General features: G+C 44.5%; 1 protein-coding gene across 1 annotated transcript; it reads right to left on the bottom strand.

Moving 5' to 3' along the window:
* Positions 1 to 8,943: 8,943 nt before the first annotated feature.
* Positions 8,944 to 13,291, bottom strand: ACTG1 (actin gamma 1). Its single transcript, XM_015408729.1, has 6 exons — positions 13,230 to 13,291; positions 11,945 to 12,076; positions 11,614 to 11,853; positions 10,903 to 11,341; positions 10,598 to 10,779; positions 8,944 to 10,512 (listed from the first exon to the last, which is right to left on the bottom strand). The coding sequence occupies exons 2-6, from the start codon at positions 12,065 to 12,067 to the stop codon at positions 10,369 to 10,371; spliced, it is 1,128 nt and encodes a 375-aa protein (XP_015264215.1). The 5' UTR covers positions 12,068 to 12,076; positions 13,230 to 13,291; the 3' UTR covers positions 8,944 to 10,368.
* Positions 13,292 to 25,956: the final 12,665 nt, after the last annotated feature.

Genomic DNA, 25,956 nt, shown 5'->3' with positions numbered 1-25,956 from the left:
TCACTTGAAATAAGTGGCACAGCTGCTGTTGATCCTGACCACATTTTGTAATATAGATAACACTGAATATGTAAATTTATTAAAAATGCCATTATTTTCTCTGCCCATTTTCAGCTCTCTTTACCAGGGTAAGGAGGAATTGTGTACTGTTTTGTTGTTGTTCAGTCGCACAGTCGAGTCCGACTCTTCGCGACCCCATGGACAAGATCACGCCAGGCCCTCCTGTTTTCCGCCGTCCTCTGAAGTTTGCTCAATTTCATGTTCGTTGCATCGATGACACTGTCTAACCATCTCATCCTTTGCCGTCCCCGTCTTCTTTGACCTTCAATCTTTCCCAGCATCAGAGTCTTCTCCAGTGAGTGCTCCCTTCTCATTTGGTGGCCAAAGTATTTGAGCTTCAGTTTCATTATCTGGCCTTCCAGGGAACAGTCAGGGTTGATTTCTTTTAGGATTGACTGATTTGATCTTCTTGCAGTACTGTTTACATACAGATAAAACCCAGTGGCTTTTACTTTATCCTTCCCTTCCTCCAAGGAGGTAAAGGTAGTGCACATGGTTCTCCTTTTCCCAAGGGCACCTAGTAAGTTTAATGGCAAACAGGGACTTAGCTCCTGGTCAAGCACTCTAACTCAAGAGGTGTTGAACTCATTTGTTAGGAAGACCAGATCTGACAGAAATGTCACTTTGTTGGGCAGGGCCATGTGTGCCATAAAATGTAATGCCAAATACTGAAGATATAAATTTTATAAATTACAAAGGCAAACCCAATTAATGATATTATTTTTTACTCAAAATACAAACAAAAGCCATTGATTCCTAGCAGTGAAAGCAATTGATTTACTGGGGAATCCACAAAAGTCCCAATAAATGTATTTAATCATATGCAAGACTATCATAAAGGGGGGGTATCTTACATTTCCATTAAAAACAGTTAATTTTTGCATATATAGCCATTTTAGGAGAAATCTTCCTTGCAAGTAAATAAGGTACTTTTTCAGCACACACACACACCATGTGCCCACCCTCAGCAGCCGAGCACAGCTACAATTAGTCTCTGGCTCTTTGTTTCCTACCTGCCCCCATCCTACTACTGAGGATCTCAGAGGCATACCAAACTTCTCCCTCCACTACCCCATCCCCCCCACCAACAGCAATCCTGTGAGGCGGTCCAGGCTGAGTGACCAGCCCCAGATGACAGGGTCCTGGCTGGCTCAGGAGGAAGGGTTTCTGAACCTGGATCTCCCAGATCCCCTCCTGCATTTCCCACAGAAGTGGAGGGGCTGAGGGAGAGGCAGTTTCCAAAATCCCCAAGGGGTGCTTTTTGTCCTCCCATTACCCCCATTCCTTCATGGGCTGAGAACAGGTGTGGGGGAGAAGAGAGGTCACTGTCCCCCACTCTCCCCGACACTCTGCCTCCTGGCTCTGCGGTTGCTCTGATGTGCAGCAAGGACAGCAGTGCCCCCTTTTTCTCTTCACTCCTCCACTCACTCCTGAGGCCAAGACGTCTTTCACCTCAGAACAGCACGCACAAGACAGCCCAGTTGTTACTCATCCAGGTACCGGCCCTCCTTTGCCTCTCTCCCCTGCCAGCCTTCATCCCTTTCTCTACCTTCCCCCCCCCCCCCCCACATTTTACCTCAGCCTCATAGTCCCACCCCCTACCAATTTCCTTTCTATTCCTGGACAGCTTCAACCACAGACACCTCACCCTGTGCACCTGCTCAACCTCCCCCCAAACAGCCTCCTGCCTTCCCTCCTTCGCACCAGTTGCTTGCCATATAAGAGCCCTGAACCAGCCTATATGTTTGACACCCCTGCTCTAACCATTACAACACGCTGGTTGGTTAATTATTTTACACACCAGTTTCCCACTGAGTAAACATATTGGCAAGCCAAGACCTGTTATGACTTCCCATTGCATCTATGTGTAACATGCACTCATGTCTAAACAGAAGTCCCCATCATGCAGGACTTTTGTAACATGCAAAGGAGCCTTTAAACTCGCTATACTACTGAACACTCTTTCATCACTGTACTGAACAGCAGGGTGATATTCTGGGCAGTTCTCATAAATAGGAAACAAGCCCCAAGGAAGAGTAATAAGGGGTGGAAACCTGAGTCAGATTCTCAGTGTCATACATTTATGTGCCAGCCAGAGTGAGGGGAAGATGGATTATTATGAATTGGGAAAATGGAAAGGGATGTCAGTAGATGCAGGCTCAGTGATACACAAAAGGATCAGTGATACACAAACTGCCGATCACTGTTAACATCTCACACCCCCCACACCCCAAAAAAGAAAAGTATCTTGAATTAAGACTAAGGAGTTTCAGATGCATTCTTTGTTGGGGGGAAGAAGGAAAAGGGTGTCCTGGGCTGGCAATGGAGGGAAATTGCAGGTTACAGTCTAGTTTGAAGGGATAATCAAAGGAATGGAAGATTTTAAGGGGACAGCAGGTGTCTTTCCACACAGATGTAGGGTTGTCAACTGCCTGGAGAAAAATAAGTCCTATTGAAGGGACAGGGCATTATTCTCTAGGCCTATTGGCATCCCTACACAGGAGGTGCCCAGATTGTCTGTTCATAAGAGGGTATTGTTGATGTTTTTGCTCATTTCTGATGCTGTGGTGGGTTCTTCTGGATCAGTCATGTCATTAATCCTATATGAGATGCAAATACAAATTCTTCCCAGTTCCCAGAAACCTCCAATAGTCTGTTGACAACAAGATAAAGATCAGTGACAGGCAGCTCCTGGACCAAATCAAGGCATTGAAGGAAATGGCAAGAGCAGTTGCTGGAGCAGAAGTTCTTGCCAGGGTGTACACTAGGGAGCCTCGGCCTTCCACTATGGTTGCTCACCTCCAGGTGGGGCCTGTAGATCTCTTGGAATTACAACTGAACTCCAGACAACTGAGGTCATGTCCTCTGGAGAAAACAGCTACTTTGGAGGGTGGGCTGTATGGCATTATACTAGGCTAAAGTTCCTCCCTCCTCCGAATCCTGTCCTCCCAGGCTCCATCCCACCCCCAACCTAGAGTTGGCATCCCTATTTATCACCCTACTTTCCATTCTTGGAAAGCTCTCTAGCAATACTAGTTGCTGACAAGGGCAACAAAGCAGTTCACATATGCATATTGATGACCTGCTTCCATATTACCCATGTGGTGCAGTATTTAAGATGCCAGGCCAGACTAGGATCAGGGAGAGCCATGTTCAGATTTTTTCTCCACCATTAAGCTTATTGGGTGACGGTGAGCCAGTCGTTCTTCCTCAGCCTGTTAACATATATGGTTGCTGTGAGGATAAAATGGAAGACAGGAAGATGGTATAAATCACTCTGACCTCCATGGAAGAAAGGTGAGATCAACCTACTTGGTACATAATTACTCTGTGCAGGATGACACACACATGTGCAGACTTACTCCACTCAAAATCTATAGGTCTGAAGTAGTTTGAAGTGCTATCCAAGTTCTGTCTGTGGTATCTGAACTGTGATGGGTCATTTATTCATGCAAATATTTATCCTTGTCTTGAAAACCCTACGGGGTCACCCGTAAGTCATCTGTGACTTGACAGCACTTTCCATCAGCAATATTTATCATCGTCATCATCAAGCATCTATAGAGATAATAAGCACAGTGCAATATTAAAATATAACATTTAAAAGTAGCATCCAAAGAGCAAGCACTGGCTGCAGGTTTACAGTCTAAATAAGTGTCACTACATAATTCCTTACTCAGATTATGATCGTGCATCTATGAAGTGCCCCAAAAGGAAAAAGTAATTTTCTTAGGGCTGGGGAAAAGGTTGGGAAGATTAATGACTAATTTCTGACGGACCATCTAGCTAAACTAGAAGCTTTGATCAGATCCAGAAAGTCATCTTTTTTCTTGACAAGAGGGAATAGTTAGGATGATTAGGCGGCTTTTTGTCACACTTTAATTGTTAAGAGAAAGTACATACTCATGCACTGTAAATTTAAATATTATCAGTGGACCCTGGGGATTCTAGACCAACCCACCCATTTCTAACACTGGTACTGAGAGAATTTCTCAGGTCCCGGTTTTATTCCCAAATACTAGTTGTTCGGCTATGTAGCTACCATAACATATGCAGACTATTGTTCTATCATGACCAGTTAGGAGCTGACTAGAGATGAAATTTTGTGCAAACTTGGAAGTTTTGTAAAATGGCAAACTAGTTTAGCACTTTAAATACTAATCATTTTCAAATCTTGCTTTTGAAGCATGACTTTCGAAAAAACAAGTATTTTGGAAGAACATTCAAACCAACCAGCATTTTGCTCAAAAATCCCACCCACCCATTGTTTTATTTCTGGTCTACATAAAAGGCACAGCATCAGTGTATTAGTTTTCTAAATACTGGAAGAAAGTTAATTCATTTGAAATGTTGGAGAAGAGTTTTATGGATACTGTGGACCACCAAAATCACAGCAATATTGACCTCCTCCTAGAAACTAAAATGACCAAACTGAGGCTATTGTACCTTGATCACATTATGAGAAGAGTAACTGGAAAAGACAATAATGCTAAGAAAAGAGGAAGACCCGACATGAGATGGATTGACTCAATCAAGGAAGCTGCAGCTCTCAGTTTGCAAGACCCGAGCAAGGCTGTTCATGAGAGGACATTTTGGAGGTCATGAATTCATCGGGTCACCATAAACTGGCAGTGACTTGATGGCAATGAACACACACAGGCATGTATTAATGAGAATGGCAAGAAAAGAAGTTCATGGTTAGGTCAGGTTCTAGGAAGATAAGGGGAACTCCCATCTCCATGGTGGGTTCAGCAAAATAGTTCCATTGTCCACACGGATTACAATTTCCCCTTGACAGCAGAGAGAAAGCTCCTGGTCACAACTGATACAATAAGGGAACTGGAAGCCCATTGGCTGTCTTAAGGGCCAGTCTTGGATCACTTCAGTTTGCTCTCCCAGGACGAAGTCAACAAGATCCTGGCAGCTACGAAGCCCATTACTCGCCTCCTAAATCCCTTCCCATCGTGGCTGGTTAAAACCTGTGGCAACGAGGTGCGGACCCCCTCCCCAGGGAGATAATCAACTTCTCCCTCTCAACAGGGACCTTCTCTACATGGGGCTGCCCTTGACTCTGCTCCGGAAGTTGCAGCTAGTACAGAACGTGGAAGCACAGGTGTTGCCGGCGACACCTGTGCGGGCTCGCATACACCCAGTGCTGCATAAAATGCACTGGCTGCCTATCGAATTCTGGATCCGTTTCAAGGTGCTGGTACTCACCATTAAAGCTCTATACGGCCAGGGGGCAGCATACCTTAGAGACCGCTTCTCCCCATATGAGCCCCGGAGGTCACTGAGGTCTGCAAATCAACATCTCCTAGCAATCCCCGGCCCCAGGGATGTCTGACTAGCCTCAACCAGCGCCAGGGTTTTTTTGGCCCGCCCTTTCCCCCACCTGGTAGAAAGAGCTCCCAGTTGAGATCTGGGCCCTGTGAGGTCTATTACAGTTCTATAGAGCCTGTAAGACAGAGCTCTTCCACTGAGCTTTTGGTTGAGGTGGCAGGCATCCCTCTTGGCTATCTCTCCTCCAGTGGCCTGGACCCCCATATTAGGACACTGCTGAATTAACTAACTTTTCATGGTATTTTAGGGTTTTATTGCTTTATATTGTTTTTAATGGTTGCTTTACTGTTATATTAAAAATTGTTGTAAACTGCCCTGAGCCCGCTCGCAGGGAGGGCGGTATATAAATCAAATAAATACACGTACAGATGAAGGGACTACTGAGATTCAAGACTAAGGCAGAGCGGCAGCAGCAACTTCGGTCTTCCTAAAACTTTGAGCAAAGCATGGGGGGTGGGAATGGCAAAGAGGAAGTGCTTGCGTGAACACACATGGTGCATACAAACCTTCATGCAATACAGATGGGTGATAGATGAACAGGTATATCACCAGAAGTCTGCCCTCTCAGTGCTCAGGAAAGACTGAAAGATACATCTGCCTGAGTGTGGAAGTGCTGAAACTGGGAACAGACATTTCAATAGGCCAGGAGAGAGCAGGATTTATTAGCCTGGCTCCACTGATGCTTAGTACAGTGATATCTGGCTGCCAAATACCCTTGGATGAGGATCCCTTTATCCCCAGACAAAGAAAGCTAAGGGTGTGGAATGCAGGGGGGGGGGGGAGCCTCAAACCATTCAGCATTAGCAGCAAGCAATGCACCCTTCACTTATCTAATCACATTACTCAGCAGTTTACAGCACAGTTAGTTTACTGTATCAGCTTCCCTTATTGTGCCTTCTATTCCCAACCATCACTGCTAGGCCCGTCCCGCTTTCCTTTTGCACTGGGTAATCAGGCACAAGGGCCATAATGGAATATACTAAGATAGCAGGCTACCTGAAGTGAACTGGACTGGGATTGACAGGGCCTTACAATCAGTTAACCTCTACTACCATGCCACAATTATCAGGTGATGTTTTCTGTGAAAAGCTTCAGCTGCCCATTAAACATCTATTCAAGAGACAGGGTGTTCTTTCCCATCCTACTGGCAACCTTACTTACAATGGGTTGTATGGGTGAAGTTTTCTTTTTCCTTTTTGGCATTTTTCTGTAATGACGTAAACAAGCTTTCTGGGTGTGCCTAGTTTATGAGTAAGCAGTTACCGAAATGAAAATGTTGGATCTGGCATTGCTAGCACACCATCATTTCCTTTCCATTTCCCTGTTGGAAGAGGGCTTAGTCTGATAGGCAAAGAGACCAGAGGCCCACAGCACAGTGGGCTGAGAGGTGCTCTTGCTCACCCCTACCATTTCAATTTCAGAAAGAGGTGTGCAGCATATGTGCGCAGCCATTTTTGGCACTTGATAAGGTTTGGGGAGGGGGCAAGAGCCCGTCCTCACTGCCTTTTTAAATGACTTTAAAATAACAGCAGCATTCTCACAGCAGCCATGAGGAGTCTAACATGTCTAGCTTGGCTCTAAGTGAAAGTGGTACCAAGTCACACCTTCAGCCTACTTGGGAGAAAGAAAAATGGCAGCCTCCACATGAAAATATAAAACCCAGTAGCTGATTAAATGTGTCTCTAGCACCAAACCATGCTATCACTTATTCAAGGAAGCGTGATTGTGAAAATCCCAAACACTTCAGAGCTGATAAGCAGGCATGCTGATAAAATAGCCACATCTCTGGAAGCAGCCTCGTCTGATGAAGTGAACTCTGATCTTGCAAACTTTCGTTGGAATAAATGTCACCATCAGTATTTGAAGTGGCCCTAGATCTGTTTTATTTTGGTGCTGCAAGCTAACATGGCTACCCCTGTGCAATTATACTCTGGTCCCAGTAACTGTTGTAGACCCTTTGTTTAATGGATAGTTTGTGTTGGTTACAAATAAGAAAACACACTTCAGGGTATGATGGAAGGCTAAATAAATTCAAAATAATTCAGAATCTAAAATAACTTGGCTTGTATTTTACTTTTCACAAAGTAGGCAACAATAATGCCTAACACTGAGGAGAAAGTTATTTGTAATGCAATTGATCAATAAAAATTTGAACATGTAAAATAGCCTAATTTTCTCCATAGGTCCACCTAGCTCAGTAATGTCTGCTGACTGGCAGAGGTTCTCCAGGGCCTCAGACAGCAGTAGCATCAGGAATTACTTGAGTAAAAACCCTACTCCAGCAAGCAAGCAAGTTGCATAATCATTTAAAAAAAATCTAAGAGATACTTAGCCTATCAGAGAATGAAAAAATGGACTAACATCAAGCTGGTCAGAGCAATCATGATCCACCAAATACAAAAAACTGAACAACTAAACTTCAGAATATGGATGACTAAATCGGCAGTAAATTGGTTCAGATGAGACAGAATAGATTACCATAAACTCATTGAAGATGGCCCCGGTTATGTTCTATCACACTCCAAAGCACACGGCCCATGATAAATGTTCTTTGCACAACCCTGATTGCAGTTTGCTTTTTGATTGAACAGTATTCCATGATGAAAACAAGTTTCTAGTCCTTCCAACTGGGAAGGACTGGAAACAATGAGGCTGAAAACTCAAGATATGCAAGTGCCGCAGCAAGTAGAAAAGATCTTTCTCAGCTACTCTTGTGACCACTCTGTATACTTGTGTTCCTACCTTTTATCCTCTTTATCAGTTCTTACTGAAATACCCTATATGGGATTATATATCCTTTAGGGGAACAAACAGAGGCAGTTTCTCCTAAGCCCATATATACCATGGAAGTGTTATGTGAAGCCACCTAACAAACGTGAACTTCAAAAGAGCTGGCATCTCCACTTGGAAGAAAACAACTGTTAACACCCCACCCCCAACCTTGGGAAAATGGTTCCTCTATTGCACTGAAACTTTTTTGCATACCATGGGGAGCTTTACCTTCAGATACTTGAGAAGCAGAGCTTTCCAAAAATCCTAGTAATAGTACACATTAGAACCTGTCACCAAGAACTGGCTCATAGACCAAACTTGCTTCTAAGCATCTCAATACCCAATAAAAGCCTCCCTGCTCAGGTACACAGCACCAATCAGTGCTGCATAAAGCAGGGGGGGGGAATAGATTCAGGTGGGTAGCCATGTTGGTCTGAAGCAACAGAACAAAGCCAGTGTCTAGTAGCACCTTTAAAATCTATGAAGTTTAATTCTGGGTATGAGCTATAGCAACCTTTGTAAAGAATTTGCTGCTTAATTCACTGATACCTCAAACCCCATAAGCACTGATAATGTCCTGTTCTGTATACAGCCCTTTGAGTTGCATGACTCCTGCAAGATAAAGTCTTGTATGCAATACAAGCCAGAGAATTCCATTTCCAGTGGTGCAGTGGAACACAGGCTATCTGCATGCTTATTGGCAACAATAGTGTAGCAATAAGGATTGGAAGGATTGGTTTGTAATGAAATGATTAGACACTCAGAAGAACAGAGGTTTCCAAGCTACCTTTATCTAGCATAACTTCTGTAAGTCATAGCTCGCTCCTCAGGTACACAGAAGCATCTGAGAAATCGAACACCAAAATAAATGTGACATCTAAGTCTTCCAAACTTATTTTGCTACCAACTGAAGTATTTCAGCAAGCAATACCTTTAAAAGGTTAAGTGTTACCAAGAGCAGTACTTATCCAACCAAATAGTTAAAATGACATGAAGCCTTTGAACCTGACAAAACTCCCAGGTGTAGTCTAAAAACTTTCCACGGTAATCTCCCTTAAACCCCTTGCACAAAACTTCAGCCACCTATCAAACTGAAGTACCACTTTATGAATAGTACACACATCTTTCAACCCATGGCAGAACATAAATGCACTGAAGAATGTGACCACACAATTGTACTAGTTTTGTTGGACTTCAATTCTAGGTTCAAATTCCAAGTTTTCTAAATGCAGTGTTTTTGTAACTTTAAAATGGCTGGATAGGAGCCGTTGGCTAAAACAAGCTAGAATTGTAAACACAAAAATCCATTATTGTGTTTGTTATTCCCAAATGAAGATTTGATGAGCTAGACTTCTTAGGTACAGTGACATGGCAGTTGAGTACATACCAATTGTTATTTGCCCATTAGTCAAGCAACATCAGGCCCACTTCATTTACTGCAGCGCTTTTATTTTCCTTTCACAATGAAGTGTTGGGCATTACAATTCTTAACTTTAGGATGACTTACAAATTTTGGTTTTCTACTGTCGTGTGACAACATTAAGGCAACGTACAAAAATCTTACATAAATTAAACCTGATGATTAAACATTAGAGCAACTCAAGTTAGAGCAATTTTGCCCTGTGATATCTTGCTGGGACACAAGCGGGCAAGGAAAGAAAAACAGGTTCATAAGGCTTGGATGAAATGTTTCCAACCCTGCTAGGAACAGTGGCAAGACAAAAACAGCCATCCTTTTCACAAAACTCCTGCCAGCCTCAACAATAGTGATCTGGAATTCTTAGCGCTTTGTGTAGTGGAAGTCTGACCTTTGTTACCCTGTACAGATCTAGCCTCAAGCTCCATTGTTACATCGCTAGTTATGCCAAGACCACCGTCCCTAGTAGTGGGACACAAGTTAAACCTTTGTAATGTATGAGTGCCACCTGTACCAAGTCTTGGGCCAGATGTATACAGGGTATGTTATATTTCTATGTACAAAGGGAACAATTAACTTGAGAACAGGGTCATATCAGCAACATGTAGACATCCTCACAGGATTATCGGAGACAGACTTCCCAATGACAATGTTTGAAGAGAAGGCTTATTCCAGTTTCATGAGGCTAGCATGAGGTGTATACATTTGCCCAGGCAAATTTATACTGGTGGTGAAAAAAAACTCATGCAGCAAACGCTACGCGTTTGCCAGTAGTCCATTTAGAAGCATTTACGGTGGACAATAGATGGGCCAGATTCGTCATATTCCTGCTTGCTGATCCACATCTGCTGGAAGGTAGACAGAGATGCAAGGATAGAGCCACCAATCCAGACAGAGTATTTGCGCTCAGGTGGGGCAATGATCTGCAAAAGCAAAGCAAGAAATATTTAGTAAATTTAGGTCACCTTCCCTGAGATGTCAGGAGTATCCAACAACAACTATCCTCACCTTTATTTTCATTGTGCTAGGAGCCAAAGCTGTGATCTCCTTCTGCATCCTGTCTGCAATCCCAGGGTACATTGTGGTACCACCAGACAATACTGTGTTGGCATACAGGTCCTTCCTGATATCTACATCACACTTCATGATAGAGTTGAAAGTGGTCTCATGAATGCCACAGGATTCCATACCTGAAAACAAAACAGCTCCAATAAATACACTGCACAGTACCTTGCGTCCAACGGACATATCTATCCAGTGTACACATTGATTTTTTGAGAATATTCATCTTACTACTGTCATTAAAAACTCACCTAGGAAAGATGGCTGGAACAGGGCCTCTGGACACCTGAATCTTTCATTTCCAATGGTGATCACCTGACCATCAGGCAATTCATAGCTCTTCTCCAGGGAGGAGGAGGAAGCAGCTGTAGCCATTTCCTGCTCGAAGTCCAAGGCAACATAGCACAACTTCTCCTTTATGTCTCGCACAATTTCCCTTTCAGCTGTGGTGGTGAAGCTGTAGCCTCTTTCTGTCAAAATCTTCATGAGGTAGTCTGTGAGATCACGGCCAGCCAAATCCAGTCGCAGAATGGCATGAGGAAGGGCATAACCCTCATAGATGGGCACAGTGTGTGTAACACCATCTCCAGAGTCCATTACAATACCAGTGGTACGGCCAGAGGCATACAGGGACAACACAGCCTGGATAGCCACATACATGGCTGGAGTGTTGAATGTCTCAAACATAATCTAAAAAAAAGAAGCATGCCATTAAAAAAATGATCACTTCTGCTCTTAACACACACACATGCAGACATGCAAGATATTTTGATGTGGGGAAAGCCAAAATAAAAGAACAGGCAGAAAAACAGAAACCTGAGACTTCAAGGAAGGAAATGCCAGGAGAGTACAGAACCCTGAAAACAATGAGAAAAAAAGAAACTGTAACTTAAAAGAAAAGAAGGTTGTGAAATGGGTGAAAGCAGCAAGTACAACAGCTCAGCTACAACACTACAACATACCTGTGTCATCTTCTCTCTGTTCGCCTTAGGATTGAGGGGGGCTTCTGTGAGCAGCACAGGGTGTTCCTCAGGAGCAACACGAAGCTCATTGTAGAAGGTGTGATGCCAGATTTTTTCCATGTCATCCCAGTTGGTAACAATGCCATGTTCAATAGGGTACTTCAGGGTCAAGATACCTCTCTTGCTTTGAGCCTCATCCCCCACATAGCTATCTTTCTGGCCCATGCCAACCATGACACCCTATAAGAGATAACACACAAAAACCTTTAGCTTATTACAACAATAAAGTGTCAAATACTTTGCACAATTAATTTATTGCTTTGCCACTAACCTGGTGGCGGGGGCGCCCAACAATTGAGGGGAACACAGCACGAGGAGCATCATCTCCAGCAAATCCTGCTTTGCACATACCAGAACCATTGTCAATGACAAGCGCTGCAATTTCTTCTTCCATTTTGCAGATCTGCTTAAACAAAATAATTTTCATTAAATACTGCTTTACAATATATAGCTACTTACCAGTGGAATGCAGCCTTAAAGCTAAGCAGGCAATACAACCTTTGGCCACTAGAGGCTCCTCTAGCCTTTTGCCATCCTCCCTCTAGGAGCCCCACCCTCTTAGCTAGAACCTTACTGCTTTCCCCACCTCAACATTAATCCTGCTCGACAGCCCAGCAGAAATCACTGGCACCCCGCCCCCCGCGTCAGGTTTGCTAAACTGGACTCAGATAATAAAAACCACCAGCCCTCCCATATTGCGCCTCTCGTACCTGCTGGAGTTACTTTGTTGTATGAAAGACTGTGACAAACAACTATGTCAACCCCAGCTGTTTCCTACCACAATCTACAATCTTGTAGACTGATCAAGTGCATTACGCAATGTTACGATCACTTAACATCCAGTAACCACCAGGAACGCCCCGGCCCCCGACATCCCTAGACGTCAAGAAACCCACTCTCACTATTATCACTACGTTGAAATACATTCTGAAGCGCTAGACACCTCCTAGGCCCCAAAACTAGCTTACCCAGGGTCGCCTTCTTCAAACACGGCCACCCCACCAGCACCAGGCACCCAAAAACTTCCACGGCGGCTATCTAGGACAAGGCTTCGCTGATCGCGGATGACGTCTGCACCCCTCCCTCGAACTGATCGAGATACTGCCCCCCCCCCCCCCCCCCCCCCGCGCGCCCCCCCCCCCCCCATTTCCTTGCATGAACAAGAGGGAAAAAAACTCCCGCCCCATTACGTCAACTACGGAGACAGCCAATCACCTGTCAAATGCCCTAAAACGGCGAGCAGCCCCACCTCCTCCCGCTCACCCCATTCAAAGAACCGTTACGAGCGCGCGAATTACGTGAGCCGAGCCTACTCTAAGGAATATTCACGATAAACCATCTACCCTGTTTAGAAACCCTGGGAAAACATTCAGAAGGGAAATGAGAAACAAAAGGAAGAAACTCATACTTCAAAGGACTGCCAACTGAAGGGAAAATTACATATAACACAAACGTCTGACAAAAACTTACAAAAATTCTACTTCCGTCTTCTCGGTAAGGGGAGGACAGACTTAAGGGCCCACCAAAAGAAGCAAGCGAATAGTTGCCAAACTCACCTGTAGGGAGGTGTGAGCTAGGAAGAAAGAGAGATCCGATACTGCTAGATCCGCTGCCGCCGGCTGAGTGAGACCGGGCGAGCGCCAGCCCCGCCCCTTTTATACCCAGGGGGCGCCAGCCCCCGCCTCGACGGCCGAGAACATCGCCATATATGGAGATCTTTCAGAAACACGGACTCCTATTGGCTGGCGCGGGCCGGGCCACGTGGAGCAGACGAAAGAAGTTTGGCACCGCCTCTCGTCTGAACCCCGGAGTCTGTATAACGAAGCGGGGGAGGGGGAATGGTTCGTCTGTGTATGCCTAGAGAGGTCTGGCCAAGGTCTGCACCTTACGGCCCCACTTCTCTTACGAGCGGCTCCGTGGGTCTCCCTCCACCCATCTTTTAGCTGCAATCCGTTCGTGCTTATGAAAGTCTGAGGAAGCATAGGCAGTTGTCACCATTTCAAAGCCAGTCTCTCGATGTCCTGAGATCATACCGTCTAATTCAGTCATTTCTGTATTTTGTGGCGCCTATACTGCTGTTGTGGTCAGTTTCGACGCATAACTATTGTACTTCAGTAGTTGGCAGGAGGGAGGTCTTGCAATAGCATCATCCTGGGGTACCCACTTTACCAGAACTGTAATGGCCTAGGCCCACCAATATATGTGACATCCCTTGCCACTGGAAGGCCTCTGTGCTTTCCACACTGCAATGGTGGTGTCCTTGGCACAGCATGATTACTAAAGTCTGGGGGAATATAGAGCACTTGGGCTCACAAAGTCCACCACTGTGCAGCTCTGCTATGATGCAACTATGGTGTTACTCTTTGGCTTATGTACATCAGTTTGCAGTAGACTTAACATAGGACATGTGTGATGCCTTTGGTTTGCAGCAGCCATAATATTTTCTAGCTAGGCCACGCAGTACTTCCCCTTAGATTAACAGTACCACCATGTTGCTATTTGTGTCTCCCTACCTACGGTCCTGTTAGCACACCTTTAAAGGGGGGGGAGAGAATTATTGCATTCCTGCAACACTTCTCACACTCAAAGGCATCAGTACTTAACCTGATATTCAAAGATGTTTTGAGGATTGCTAAGGGACACAGATGGGAAGTAACAATCCCTCTTGTGACACCGCTGTTCCAATAGCTAACAAATGCCCACTTAATAAGTGTAGGTAGTAAAAAAATTAGCAAAAATCTTCCAATACAAAAACAGAGTTTGTGGAACAACACTCTGCTCTGAATGGTGGCCCTGGAAGGTGTACATTGCCCAAGGTCATCAGAGTACATGGCTTCAGGATGGATGTAAAGCAAGAGGCCAAAAGGGACAGAGAGATGACTGGACTCATAGTAAATGTTCAGACACATCTGCAGGGCTCAGAAGGGTTTAAGGATTTATAACCTGCTTGGATTTGCATCTCAGGTTCCATGGAATCTACGGGATCCAGGCTGCAGAGGTGACTACTAATCCACTATGGTAATTTGGGTCCCACAGTGCATCGATACCCTTTTTATCTCTGAACGTGGTGTGCAATATGCTTCTAATAAACAGGGAAAACAGATCCAGGGTGCATCCATAAGATACAAGTGGAATAAGTAATTTCATAAATAAAAAGGGGCTCACATGGGCCATAATGTTCAGGGTTTATTTTTTGTTGGTTTTTTTTTTTTTACAATGACAAATATGGACAGTGAGGAAGCCTATTTGAGAGTTTGCCCACTATGCCTATGGCTGAAAAGTCCCTTTTAAATTCTGCAAGGTATCAGCATACCTCACTGTATTTGAATGACAGCCCTGTTCAGTTCCCTCCTACAACAGAAGAAGCCCTTTCCTTTTCAGAGCATTAAAATGAGGCACATGTACGCCTCTGTTACGTATGCCTGTGTGCCTGGGGTGAGGTGGGGGGAATGGACTCATCATGTAATTAGGTGAAAACACAAGCCATTGTATACTTTTTAAACTAGACTGCTTAGCTGCTGTAAGAGAGGCTGGAAAGAAAAAGGAAACCAGTCTTATGAATGCTTTTCCTGGCCCACACAAAACTAGTGTTGCTTACAAAGGTAACAATACTGCCATGGAACACAAGTAAAACTGCTGGTCTCCGCCCATCCCTGTTCAGTGTACACACCTAGAAAAATAACTAGACCTCACCTATATGCAGGTGAGTAAGTCATTCCTTTGTTCCTTCTCACAGAAACACAACCAGTTGTCTTCCTAAATTGGGAAGCTGTCTGCCAGATCTACTGATAGCTAAGATACCAGGAGGCCTCAGTGAGTAACAAGCACTGAATCAATGGAAATCAGAACCATAAAATCATGATGAGAGAATAATTATCATTCTATTAATAATGAACATTTATAAAATCACAATATTTTATTCTGGGTTATGTACAGTTTGAACCTAAGGATATTAATACCCTTCTAAGCCCATTGATTTAAATGGACTTATGCGTAAATCAGTTCAGGACTGCATTGTTAATTCTGGAAAATAATAAGTGTTCTGTGCTGGTTAAAAATCAGAGTTCTTTTCATAGGCACACACTGAAAAGATAGTCACCAGTTTATTGCTAATGGTTCCACATTAGTAGACATGATCATTTTTAGGTCTGAAGTATCTTTCTGTGATGTCATCTACAACCCTAAAAAGTAACAAATTCCTGGGAACTGGGAAGGTATTTGAATTGCGGGGGGTCCCCTTTATCTCTTTGTTTATCTAGTCATCCCTAGTCATTCATAGCTGCTGTCCATCCTGGTAAAGCTTGAATTAAGGTAGGAGGAGTTTTTTCCTTCTAAAACCCTTGAAGAAATGGAATGTTTAGAGGCTTTAAAGGAAAGGCCCCAATCCTTACAAGAAGGCCTGGTCTTGTGGTCTCTTTTAATCCCAGTTCTCTAAATTTTGGTTGTATATTTCCCTTTAAAGTTATATGACAATAAGGAAAAAATACATGCCATGATCAAGAGTTAGCAATATTTCAGATTAAAAGAGGAACTTTTTGTAGGTCAGAAGATATAAAATTCTAATGTAGAATTGAACAGCAAGCTCACATACTCAGACAGCACCTAATAGTGTATGTGTTTAATATTTGTCTGCCTATCAAAAACTACAATCCAAGAATTCAATACAGGGATTAGTCCTAAGAAGGTCTACTCAAACCTAAGTGTATTATTCAATGGGCCTTGATCCCACATAGCCAGCTGACCCGCATTTTCTAATTGGGGCCAGAATGTATTTTTTAAAACACATCTTCGTCTCACCATTCTGCAAATATGCTTTTTAAACAACGGACAAAATATTTACTTGGATCCCCTCTTCGGTTTTATAATTTACAGCTTAATGCTTCTAATTTACAGGAGAGTGAGCAGACTTGCAACAACACAGGACCATTTGACTGTTCCTAATCTTTTATGGTGCAGGAAAAACCAGCATGCTAAAAAAACAGCATGCTAAAAAACCCCTCTAGCTCTTCCAATTAATAAACTAAACATATTCCTGTAAGGGGGAGGGGTTGAAGGCGGGGCCTGAAGCCGACGATAGGAATGCCTAGTAGTTTCCTGCAGGCCGGAGTACAGCGATGGCCTCTTCCCTCAAAGTCACTTGCATTCCTTCGAGATTCCTTTGTGCCGAAAGGGAGGGCGTGATTCCTTTGGAGAAGCCACGGGGGCTCTCATGAGACAGCCTGCTGCCGGTTCTCCCGCGACGTTCTGGTCACGGCTGCACAGAGCGATGGCCTTGCGCTCTTGCTAGTGCAGAGACGCCGCGCAGCAAAGGAGTGGGGCGAGACCCACACCGGCCGCTGCCGACTCGCCCCAGGCTCCGACCACCGCCTCCGTGCGAGCGAGCGAGCCAGCCAGCACAAGGCAGCAGCAGCCAACGCCGAGTCCGGTCTCAAGCTGCAAACAATGGCCGGGAGCACCGGATCTGGGAGGCAAGGCACTCGGCCGCCCCAGAATCTGCATACCACATAATTTCCACTATCGTTGCCAGCTGCGCTAGCTTCTCGTCGCTGCTCTCTTGCTTGTTGTTTGCCGGGCAAGGCTGTTCGCAGAGAACTGTTTGCTGGCGCGCGGAACCTGCAAAGGCCTCGGGCGTGAAGGGCGGCTGGAAGCAACGTAGTTAGGGGCGAGTACAGGGCGAAAAATGGACGACGACGCCCCGCCAACTACAGCCCGCGGAGCATGACAGCGCCATCGGCATGTGCTTATGCCACGTCATGGCACTGCAGCAGCAGAAACGGGCTGGATTTTGGGTGTCTAACGCAGGTCTCTGTGAGAGACGGGATTTTAGGGCAAGGAACAGCGCCGACTCTCGCAGGTGATCAGACATGCTGGCGATGATGGGGCAACTTTCCGGGGTTTTCCACATGACTCATGGGAGGGCGAGGTGCAGCTGGTTTTCAGGATGTTCCTTTCTGGAAATGAAGTGCTTTATCAAAGGCAGTTCCTTCATTCCAAAACACACCGTTGTTCCCTTGAACCTACCTGGTGCCTGACTACTGATGGAGCTCTCAGCGTTGACGTCTCCCCGTGTTCCCCCTCCCCATTTGACTCTTTAGATTCGCCTCCCTCCAAATATGAGCTGTCAGGAGAAATGGCCCCTTTTCTAAAATGAAAGCGGCGGGGTCTTCCGTTTATTTTTCCTGCACAGGAAGCCTTTAGACAGGCTTGGCTATCGAGGGAACTCTCTCCTAATCTAACGTAGCATTGCAAGAGGTACGGGTCCTAGTCCCGACCCAGCTGCAGACCTCCAGCGTTCAGATCGTCCATTGATTTCTTGCAAGTCAGATAAATCAGGTGGAATGCCAGCCCCTTCCTGCATGTCCTCTCTTGCGAAAGGAAGCACTTCTGCAGCCCCTCTCTCGTCCTGTTAATTTCCTCGTTAGCCCCGGCTGCTGTAGCATCCCCCACAGAGGGAGAGAGGCGGGGGGGGGGGGGGGGGGGGTAGCCGCGAACCGAAACCTGGTGGGTGTGTGCCGCCCAGAGCAAGGTGGTGCTAAGTAGTTCAGGTGACACGGAGAACTGGGAGGGAAAACAAAAGGCTCTTCGCATGCCTATATTTGGAGATTTCTGGCCACTGCCTCGAAGATCCGCCCTGGTGTGCTGGGAAGGCGCCTACACCGATGATGCTTCCTGCAAAAGCAGCAGGCAGGCGGAGATCGTTGCCGCGGTGACTATTGGACTTTAGTTCCCAGATCACGGATCAAAGGGATAGGATCAGAGGAAGGAAAGGGTGGAGGAAAAGGCGGTGTTATTTACTTACAGGAACGAGTCACTTGGACACGGAAGCACCATGGCGCTGCTCCCCCAACACCATCCTCCGTCCAGCCCCAGGCCACATTTGTAGCTCTAGTAAGGATAATGCAAATAGTGGTTACAGCAGAATCTGGGAGACATGGATTCAAGTCCTCACATGGCCATAAAACTTGCTGGGTAACCTTGGGCCAGCCGTTGTTGTGAGGATAAAATCAGGAAAGGAATATCCTGTAGGGATGCCAGCCTCCAGGTGAGACCTGGGGATTTCCCGGAATTACAGCTCATCTCCAGACAACAGAGATCAGTTCCTCTGAAGAAAATGGATGCTTTGGAGGGTGGACTCTGTGCCATTGTACCCCATGAAGCTCTCTGTCCTCCCCAGGCTCCATCCCCAAGTCTCCAGGCGTTTCCCACCCTGAAGCTGTCAACCCCATCCCTCCCATCTCCCACCAGCCTGGATGCCAACTCAGCTCTTGGAGGAAGGGCAGGATAGAAATATCCTAGACAGAAAGCTACCACAGCCACAGCTGTCCAATCTAGCGAGAGAAGTAATCTCAGATGGCAAAATAAATGCCAACCCTTGAATAAATAGCATTTATTCACAGAATTTATACCCTGCCCTTCTACTTATAGAGCACTCTGGGCATTTAATCTATATAATAACAGATACAGGGTCTAATAAGAATTCTAAGGCTGCCGTCCTGCGTATACTTCCCTAGGGGTAAGCCCTCTTGAACCAGGCCTGAGCCATGGCATTGGAAACAAGCTTTGGATCCAAGTCCTAGCTCAGCTGAAATCCTGCCGTGCCCAGATCCTGCTTTCAGTTGCAGCAGTTTAAGAGAATGGAACACCAGCCCCTGCCCTCCCCTCACATGCATCCCTTACCGAAAAAGGAAATAAAGAAGCAGAACCACTAATGGGCAGGAATAGGCTGCAAAAGCAGTGATTAACACAAGGACTATCTTAAACACAAAATTCCTATGCAGGATATACTTCCATGTAGGAATTAGCAAGGAGTCCATGCGTAGTTTGTCACAGGTAGTGGTTGTACATGTGCATTTCACTCAGATATCCCTATAGTCATTTTGTACCGCTTAAAGAAGTCTTGATTCCCATCAGAGATCTTGAACTGTCATACTGTCAGCAATTTGTCCCATTCCTTCAGGCCTGGACAGATAAGAGCATAGTTTAGGTTGTAGAACGATTGTGAGTGGATGGGAGCTTGTAGTGAGGAACATTCCCCACATCAGTTCTGATGTCGCTGTGTAGGTGTGGCTCTCCTCCCATTTCCTTTTCATTGTGCTCCTTAATATAGACAATGACCAAATATATCTACTTTACCCAGTCCACTGAGATAAAGCAAAGGAAGGACACATGGAATAATCATAGAATCATAGAGTTATTTAGGAACTTTGCAGAATCAAATATACACATTGCTACCTAGGTGGTAGTTCGTCTTGAGGAGAATGAGGGTTTGCAGGACATGTGAGTTGGATCCCAGACAATACACACACACACCCCTTTATTATTTTTGTAATGCAAAAGTTGTACTCATAGTGCCATATCCTGCCTCTGAGTAATAGATGGGATCTTGCTGCAAGGAACAGCTATATGTGTGATACACCACTAGCAATTAACTAGAGCCTATTTTTAATAGTTTAGTGCTTTTAAGTCAAAGGAATTTCTTGTGCTATGCCTTTACAGTTGTTGCAGCACTAGGCTTGTAGCCAGTTTTAAGTTTCAGCCCTGCCTTTTCTGTACCCCAAAAGTAGCTCCTCTAAACACTACAGTTGTCTTTGCCTTTTCTACCTCCCCTTCCCTCCTGATACCACTTCAGTCAGAGTGCACTGTGCACCCCTTAGATGAACTAGAAAAACAGATTGGATTTATACCCCACCCTCCACTTGGAGTCTCAGAGTGGCTTACAGCCCTTCCTCTCCCCACAACTGATACCCTGTGAGGTAGGTGGGACTGATAGAGCTGACAAAAACTGCTCTTGAGCTTGTGAAGGAGCAGGGAATCAAACCCGGTTCTCCCAGATTAGAGTCTGTGCTCCTAACCACTACACCAAACTGACTCTCTAGTATTTTCCATTGGCACTGTACCTTCACCCTGACTTTCCCCCTCAGCTCAGTCCTTAGACATATGTATTGCACCACTTGACCCTGCTGGTCCTGGCCTTGGGTGAGCTGACCCTAGGCCAAGGTTTCCCTGAATGTCTTTGCTCCTTGATGGATTTTTGCCTTCCAAGACTTAGTGGCCCTTATTCCTCCACCCTTTTAATATCTGTTCTGCAGTCTGCACTGCAGTGCTAGGGAAAATGAAGCCTACATTAAAACGCGCCCATACAAAATGGAAAAGGTCTGTTAAATGCCAATGTTGTTGCTGGGAAAGAAAAAGAGAATGACTACATGAACCTTCTCCTAATTTAAGGTTAATGGAATGTAGGAGAACAGAAACCCTGTAGTTTAAAAACAAAATGGTAATGTAAATAAAATGAACCTACAACTCAGACACTTTCATAATTACAATCCCAATAACAGGCCCAAACAGAAAAGGGGAGGGGAAGAAAGAATAATTCATTTGTCTAAAATGGATACACAAGATGGAGGAAAGTAATCTATGCAACATTTGTGCATAATCTAATAGCTGCGGATTTCGTGCATTAAAGTAAACAGACAACATAGTCTGTAAAGACCTTGGAGCATAGAAAGAGCCTGGAGATTGGGGGCAAGAAGATTTCGGGCATGGCATAGTCTGAAAGAAGTGATGAGAGAGACCTTTGGGATGGAACTGCACCTTTAAAGGAGACATGAAGCGAAAAAAATAAAGTTTGTATTGACCACTTCCAATTGTTTGGATCCTGCAAACAAAAGTTAGACTTGGAGGGAAGAATATGTTCAGCAAAGGCTGTTAGCTGTCTGTTTGTAAGTGTACTCAGTGAATAACACTCTGTGATTAAACCATGAGCAAACACAGTCTCACACCCTCCACCTCCAATCACCATCTTAGCAGTTTTGTGTGTGTGTGTTGATTTTACACTTCAGATAATTGGCCCTTGGATATCTCCATATAGGGTCAATCTTGGATTGGTTTCATAGTGCATAATAATACACCTCGGGCAAAGGTGAAGGAGAAAAGGTTGTTTCTCTAATTGGATTCTTGATTCAAGGTTGAACACCCTGTTGTGTAACATTCTGTATGCTAAAGAAGGCAGGGACACATTGATGAGACAGCGAAGGCAAGTTAAGAAGAATTTCCTTAGGCATGCTTTCTCCAACACATGCCTACATAGGATTTGCCCCAAAGTATACCACAATTAACTTGCTGACCATGTCTTCATCTTCTGTCCAAGCAAGCACCAAGCACCAGGAAAGGGTGAGATAAGGGTTGGAACACTTTCCTTATGAGGAATGGTTAATGCGCGTAGGGCTCTTTAGCTTGGAGAAACGACGACCGAGGGGAGACATGATTGAGGTTTATAAGATAATGCATGGGATAGAGCAGGTTGAGAAAGAGGTACTTTTCTCCCTTTCTTACAATACAAGAACTCGTGGGCACTCAATGAAATTGCTGAGCAGTCAGGTTAGAACGGATAAAAGTAAGTACTTCTTCACCCAAAGAGTGATTAACACATGGAATTCACTGCCACAGGAGGTGGTGGCGGCTACAAGCATGGACGCCTTCAAAAGGGAATTAGATAAGCATACGGAGCAGAGGTCCATCAGTGGCTATTAGCCACAAGGTATAGATAGGGGCTCTGGGGCAAGTGATGCTCTGTCTTCTTGGTGCTTGGGGGGGGGGGGTCAACAGTGGGAGGGCTTCTAATGTCTTGGCCCCACTGGTGGACCTCCTGATGGCACCTGGTATTTCTGGCCACTGTGTGACACAGAGTGTTGGACTGGATGGGCCTTTGGCCTGATCCAACATTGGCGTCTCTTATGTTCTTAATGCATGCCCATCAGAATTATTTCTATTGCTGGGGATGTCTAAGCACATTGAAGTATCACTGATGTACCCCTTTGAATCATTAGGCCTACAGTCTTTAGTCCCATTATAAACTTACTTTATTCACCAGAGAATTAGCTAGAGAATCACAATCCCTTGTGAATAGTTTAAGAAGTGATTCTAAGTAGCAGAGTCAACTGATTAAATTATTGTAATGGAGTAATCATATGCCTTTTAAGAGATTCATGGACCAATTATATTTAAATAAATGTGCATGTTTTCAAAATATCGGCACCCTTTTGAGACAGATGGATAAATTATAATTGAATAGTCAAAAGCCACATTGTTATAAGAAATCCCACCCCCTTTTTCTCTCACAGCAACACACCAGAACCAAAATAGGCTCCGAAAATAAACAAGTATGCCCCTCATTCTCAGCCCCACTGATTAAAGTATACCCTTATCAATTAAAATTGCCCCCTACTGATCAATCAACAAAAGCTTCTACTGATAATTGTATTGATAACAACAAAGTTTGCAGTTCTTACTAACTTTTCACACATCCGTTTCTGGCTCTTAGTGTTGACATAAAGGAGATTTCAAGTTCTAAATTTCCAGTCCAAAGGCCCTAGAATCCCACATAAAGGGAAATCATACCAAATTATAGATCAAACACCAGGATACTGAGCTATATTTAAGTCTTCTTAATGTTCAGCAACAGCTTTCCTCTGGGGGTGCCTCACCACCAATTTTTTCTGCACTACGAAAGGGGCTAAAATTTAAGAACAAGTCACACTCCCAAACTACCCACTGAATGATGGTTCTCTAACATTCATAAGAACGTAAAAGAAGCCAATGTTGGATCAGGTCAAAGGCCCATCCAGTCCAACACTCTGTCACACAGTGGCCAAAAATACCAGGTGCCATCAGGAGGTCCACCAGTGGGGCCAGGACACTTGACGCCCTCCAAGCACCAAGAATACAGAACATCACTTGCCCCAGACTGAGAGTTCCTACTTATACCTTGTGGCTAATAGCCACTGATGGACTTCTGCTCCATATATATATCCAATTCCCTCTTGAAGCCATCCATGCTTGTAGCCTCCACCACCTCCTGTGGCAGTGAATTCCATGTGTTACTCACTCTTTGGGCAAAGAAGTACTTCCTTTTATCTGTTCTAATCTGACTGCTTGACAATTTCATTGAGTGCCCACGAGTTCCTGTATTGTGAGAAAGGGAGAAAAGTACCTCTTTCACTACCTACTCTATCCCATGCATAATCTTGTAAACCTCTATGATGTCACCCTTCAGTCATCGTTTCTTCAAGCTAAAGAGCCCCAAGTGTTTTAACCTTTCTTCATATCTTCTTCTTCCAAACCTTTTATCATTCTAGTTGCCCTTTTCTGTACTTTTCCCAATGCTATAATATCCTTTCTGAGGTGTGGTGACCAGAATTGCACACAGTATTCGAAATGAGGTCACACCATCTATTTATACAGGGGCATTATGATACTGGCTGATTTCTTTTCAATATCCTTCCTAATAATCCCCAGCATAGCATTGGCCTTTTTTATTGCCGTCCCACACTGTCTTGACATTTTCAGTGAGTTATCTACTAAGTCTCTTAGTCAGTCTTTGCCAGTTCGGACCCCATCAATGTATATTTATAGTTAGGATTTTTGGCCCCAATGTGCATCATTTTGCACTTGGCCACATTGAACCCCATTTGCCACGTTGACGCCCACTCGCCCATCCTCGACAGATTCCACTGGAGTGCCTCACAATCCTCCCTGGTTCTTATTACCCTGAACAATTTAGTGTCATCCACAAATTTAGCCACTTCACTGCTTACTCCCAGCTCCAAATAATTAATAAACAAGTTAAAAAGCATTGGACCCAGTACTGAGCCCTGTGGTACCCCCCTGCTTACCACCCTCCACTGTGTAAATTGCCCATTTATACTCACTCTCTGTTTCCTCTTAATGAGACAGTTTTTGATCCACAAAAGAACTTGTCATTTTATCCCATGACTATTGAGCTTACTTAGGAGCCTTTGATGAGGAACTTTATCAAAAGCTTTCTGGAAGTCAAGGTAAACATCTATTGGGTCCCCCTTGTCCACATGTTTGTTCTTCCCCTCAAAGAACACTAACAAGTTAGTGAGAGAAGATCTTCCCTTACAGAACCCATGCTGAGTCTGCCTCAATAGTTTTTGTTCATCAATGTGCCTACTAATTCTCTCCTTAATGATGGTTTCCACCAACTTATCCAGTATTGACGTCAGACTGACTGGCCTGGAATTTCCTGGATCTCCTCTGGAACCCTTTTTAAAGATGGGGGTGACATTAACTACCTTCCAGTCCTCAGGAATGGAGGCAGATTTTAAGGAAAGATTACATATTTGTGTCAGGAGATCCAGAAGTTCACATTTGATTTCTTTCGGAACTCTCGGATGTATGCCATCCAGGCCTGGTGATTTATCAGTGTTTAAATTGTCTATCAGTCGTAGGACCTCCTCTCTCATCACCTCAATCTGACTCAGATCTTTCAACACCCGTCCCGAAATCAGCGGTTCTGGAGTGCGTAAGCACTACTCATTTTCCACAGTGAAGACAGAGGCAAAAAATGCATTCAGCTTCTCAGCCATTTCCCTATTGTCTTTCAGTAATCCTTTTACCCCTTGGTCATCCAAGGGCCCACTGCCTCCCTAGCTGGTTTCTTGCTTCTAATGCATTTGAAGAAAGTTTTATTGTTGGTCTTTATGCTTTTTGCAATATGCTCCTCATATTCCCTTTTTGCCTGCCTAATAACAGAGTTGCATTTTATTTGCTGCAGCCTGTGTTCCCTTTTATCAACCTCACTGAGACTAACTTTCCACCACTTAAAGGAATCCTTCTGATCTTTTACAGTTTCCATTACTTTGTTTGTTAACCATGCAAGCTTTCTTCTATACCTATTTGTGCCTTTCCTAACCTGCGGTATATATTTTATCTGAGCTTCTAGGATTATAGTTTTAAATAGTCTCCAAGCTTTCCCAGTGCTTTTGACCCTTTTTACTTTTCCTTTCAGTTTCCTCTTCACATGTCCCCTTATTTCAGAGACGTTACCCCTTTTAAAGTTAAAAGTGGTCATGTCAGTCTTTTTGGGCAACTCCCTATTTATACAAATGTTGAACTCAATAACATTATGGTCACGGTTCCCAAATGGTACAATCACTTTCACATCTCTCACCAGGTCTTGGGCATTACTTAGGAACAAATCCAGGACCGCCACTCCCCTGGTAGGTTCTGTGACAATCTGCTCCATAGCACAGTCATTGAGAGTGTCTAGAAATTCAATCTCTTTTCCCCAACTTGAACATATATTGACCCAATCAATGTGTGGGTAGTTAAAATCACCTATTACAACACAGTTATTTCATCTAGCTGCTATCTCGAATTCATTCATCATTTTATAATTCTCCTCTATCTTTTGATCTGGTGGGCGATAATGAACTCCCAGTGTTAAGCTTCCTTTGGAGCCCACTATTTCGACCCATAGCA

Source organism: Gekko japonicus, unplaced genomic scaffold, assembly GCF_001447785.1.
Source record: "Gekko japonicus isolate JY-2015 unplaced genomic scaffold, Gekko_japonicus_V1.1 scaffold57, whole genome shotgun sequence".
Taxonomy (NCBI): domain Eukaryota; kingdom Metazoa; phylum Chordata; class Lepidosauria; order Squamata; family Gekkonidae; genus Gekko; species Gekko japonicus.
This window is presented reverse-complemented; position numbering and strand designations above follow the sequence as displayed.

Excerpts from the sequence above, each read along its gene's own strand:
- ACTG1 (XM_015408729.1), bottom strand. The coding sequence starts at position 12,067 with ATGGAAGAAGAAATTGCAGCGCTTGTCATTGACAATGGTTCTGGTATG. Across the intron at positions 10,780-10,902 it reads GTTCCAGCCATCTTTCCTAG|GTATGGAATCCTGTGGCATT; the intron begins GTGAGTTTTTAA and ends TTTTGTTTTCAG. Across the intron at positions 10,513-10,597 it reads CTAGCACAATGAAAATAAAG|ATCATTGCCCCACCTGAGCG; the intron begins GTGAGGATAGTT and ends TTGCTTTTGCAG.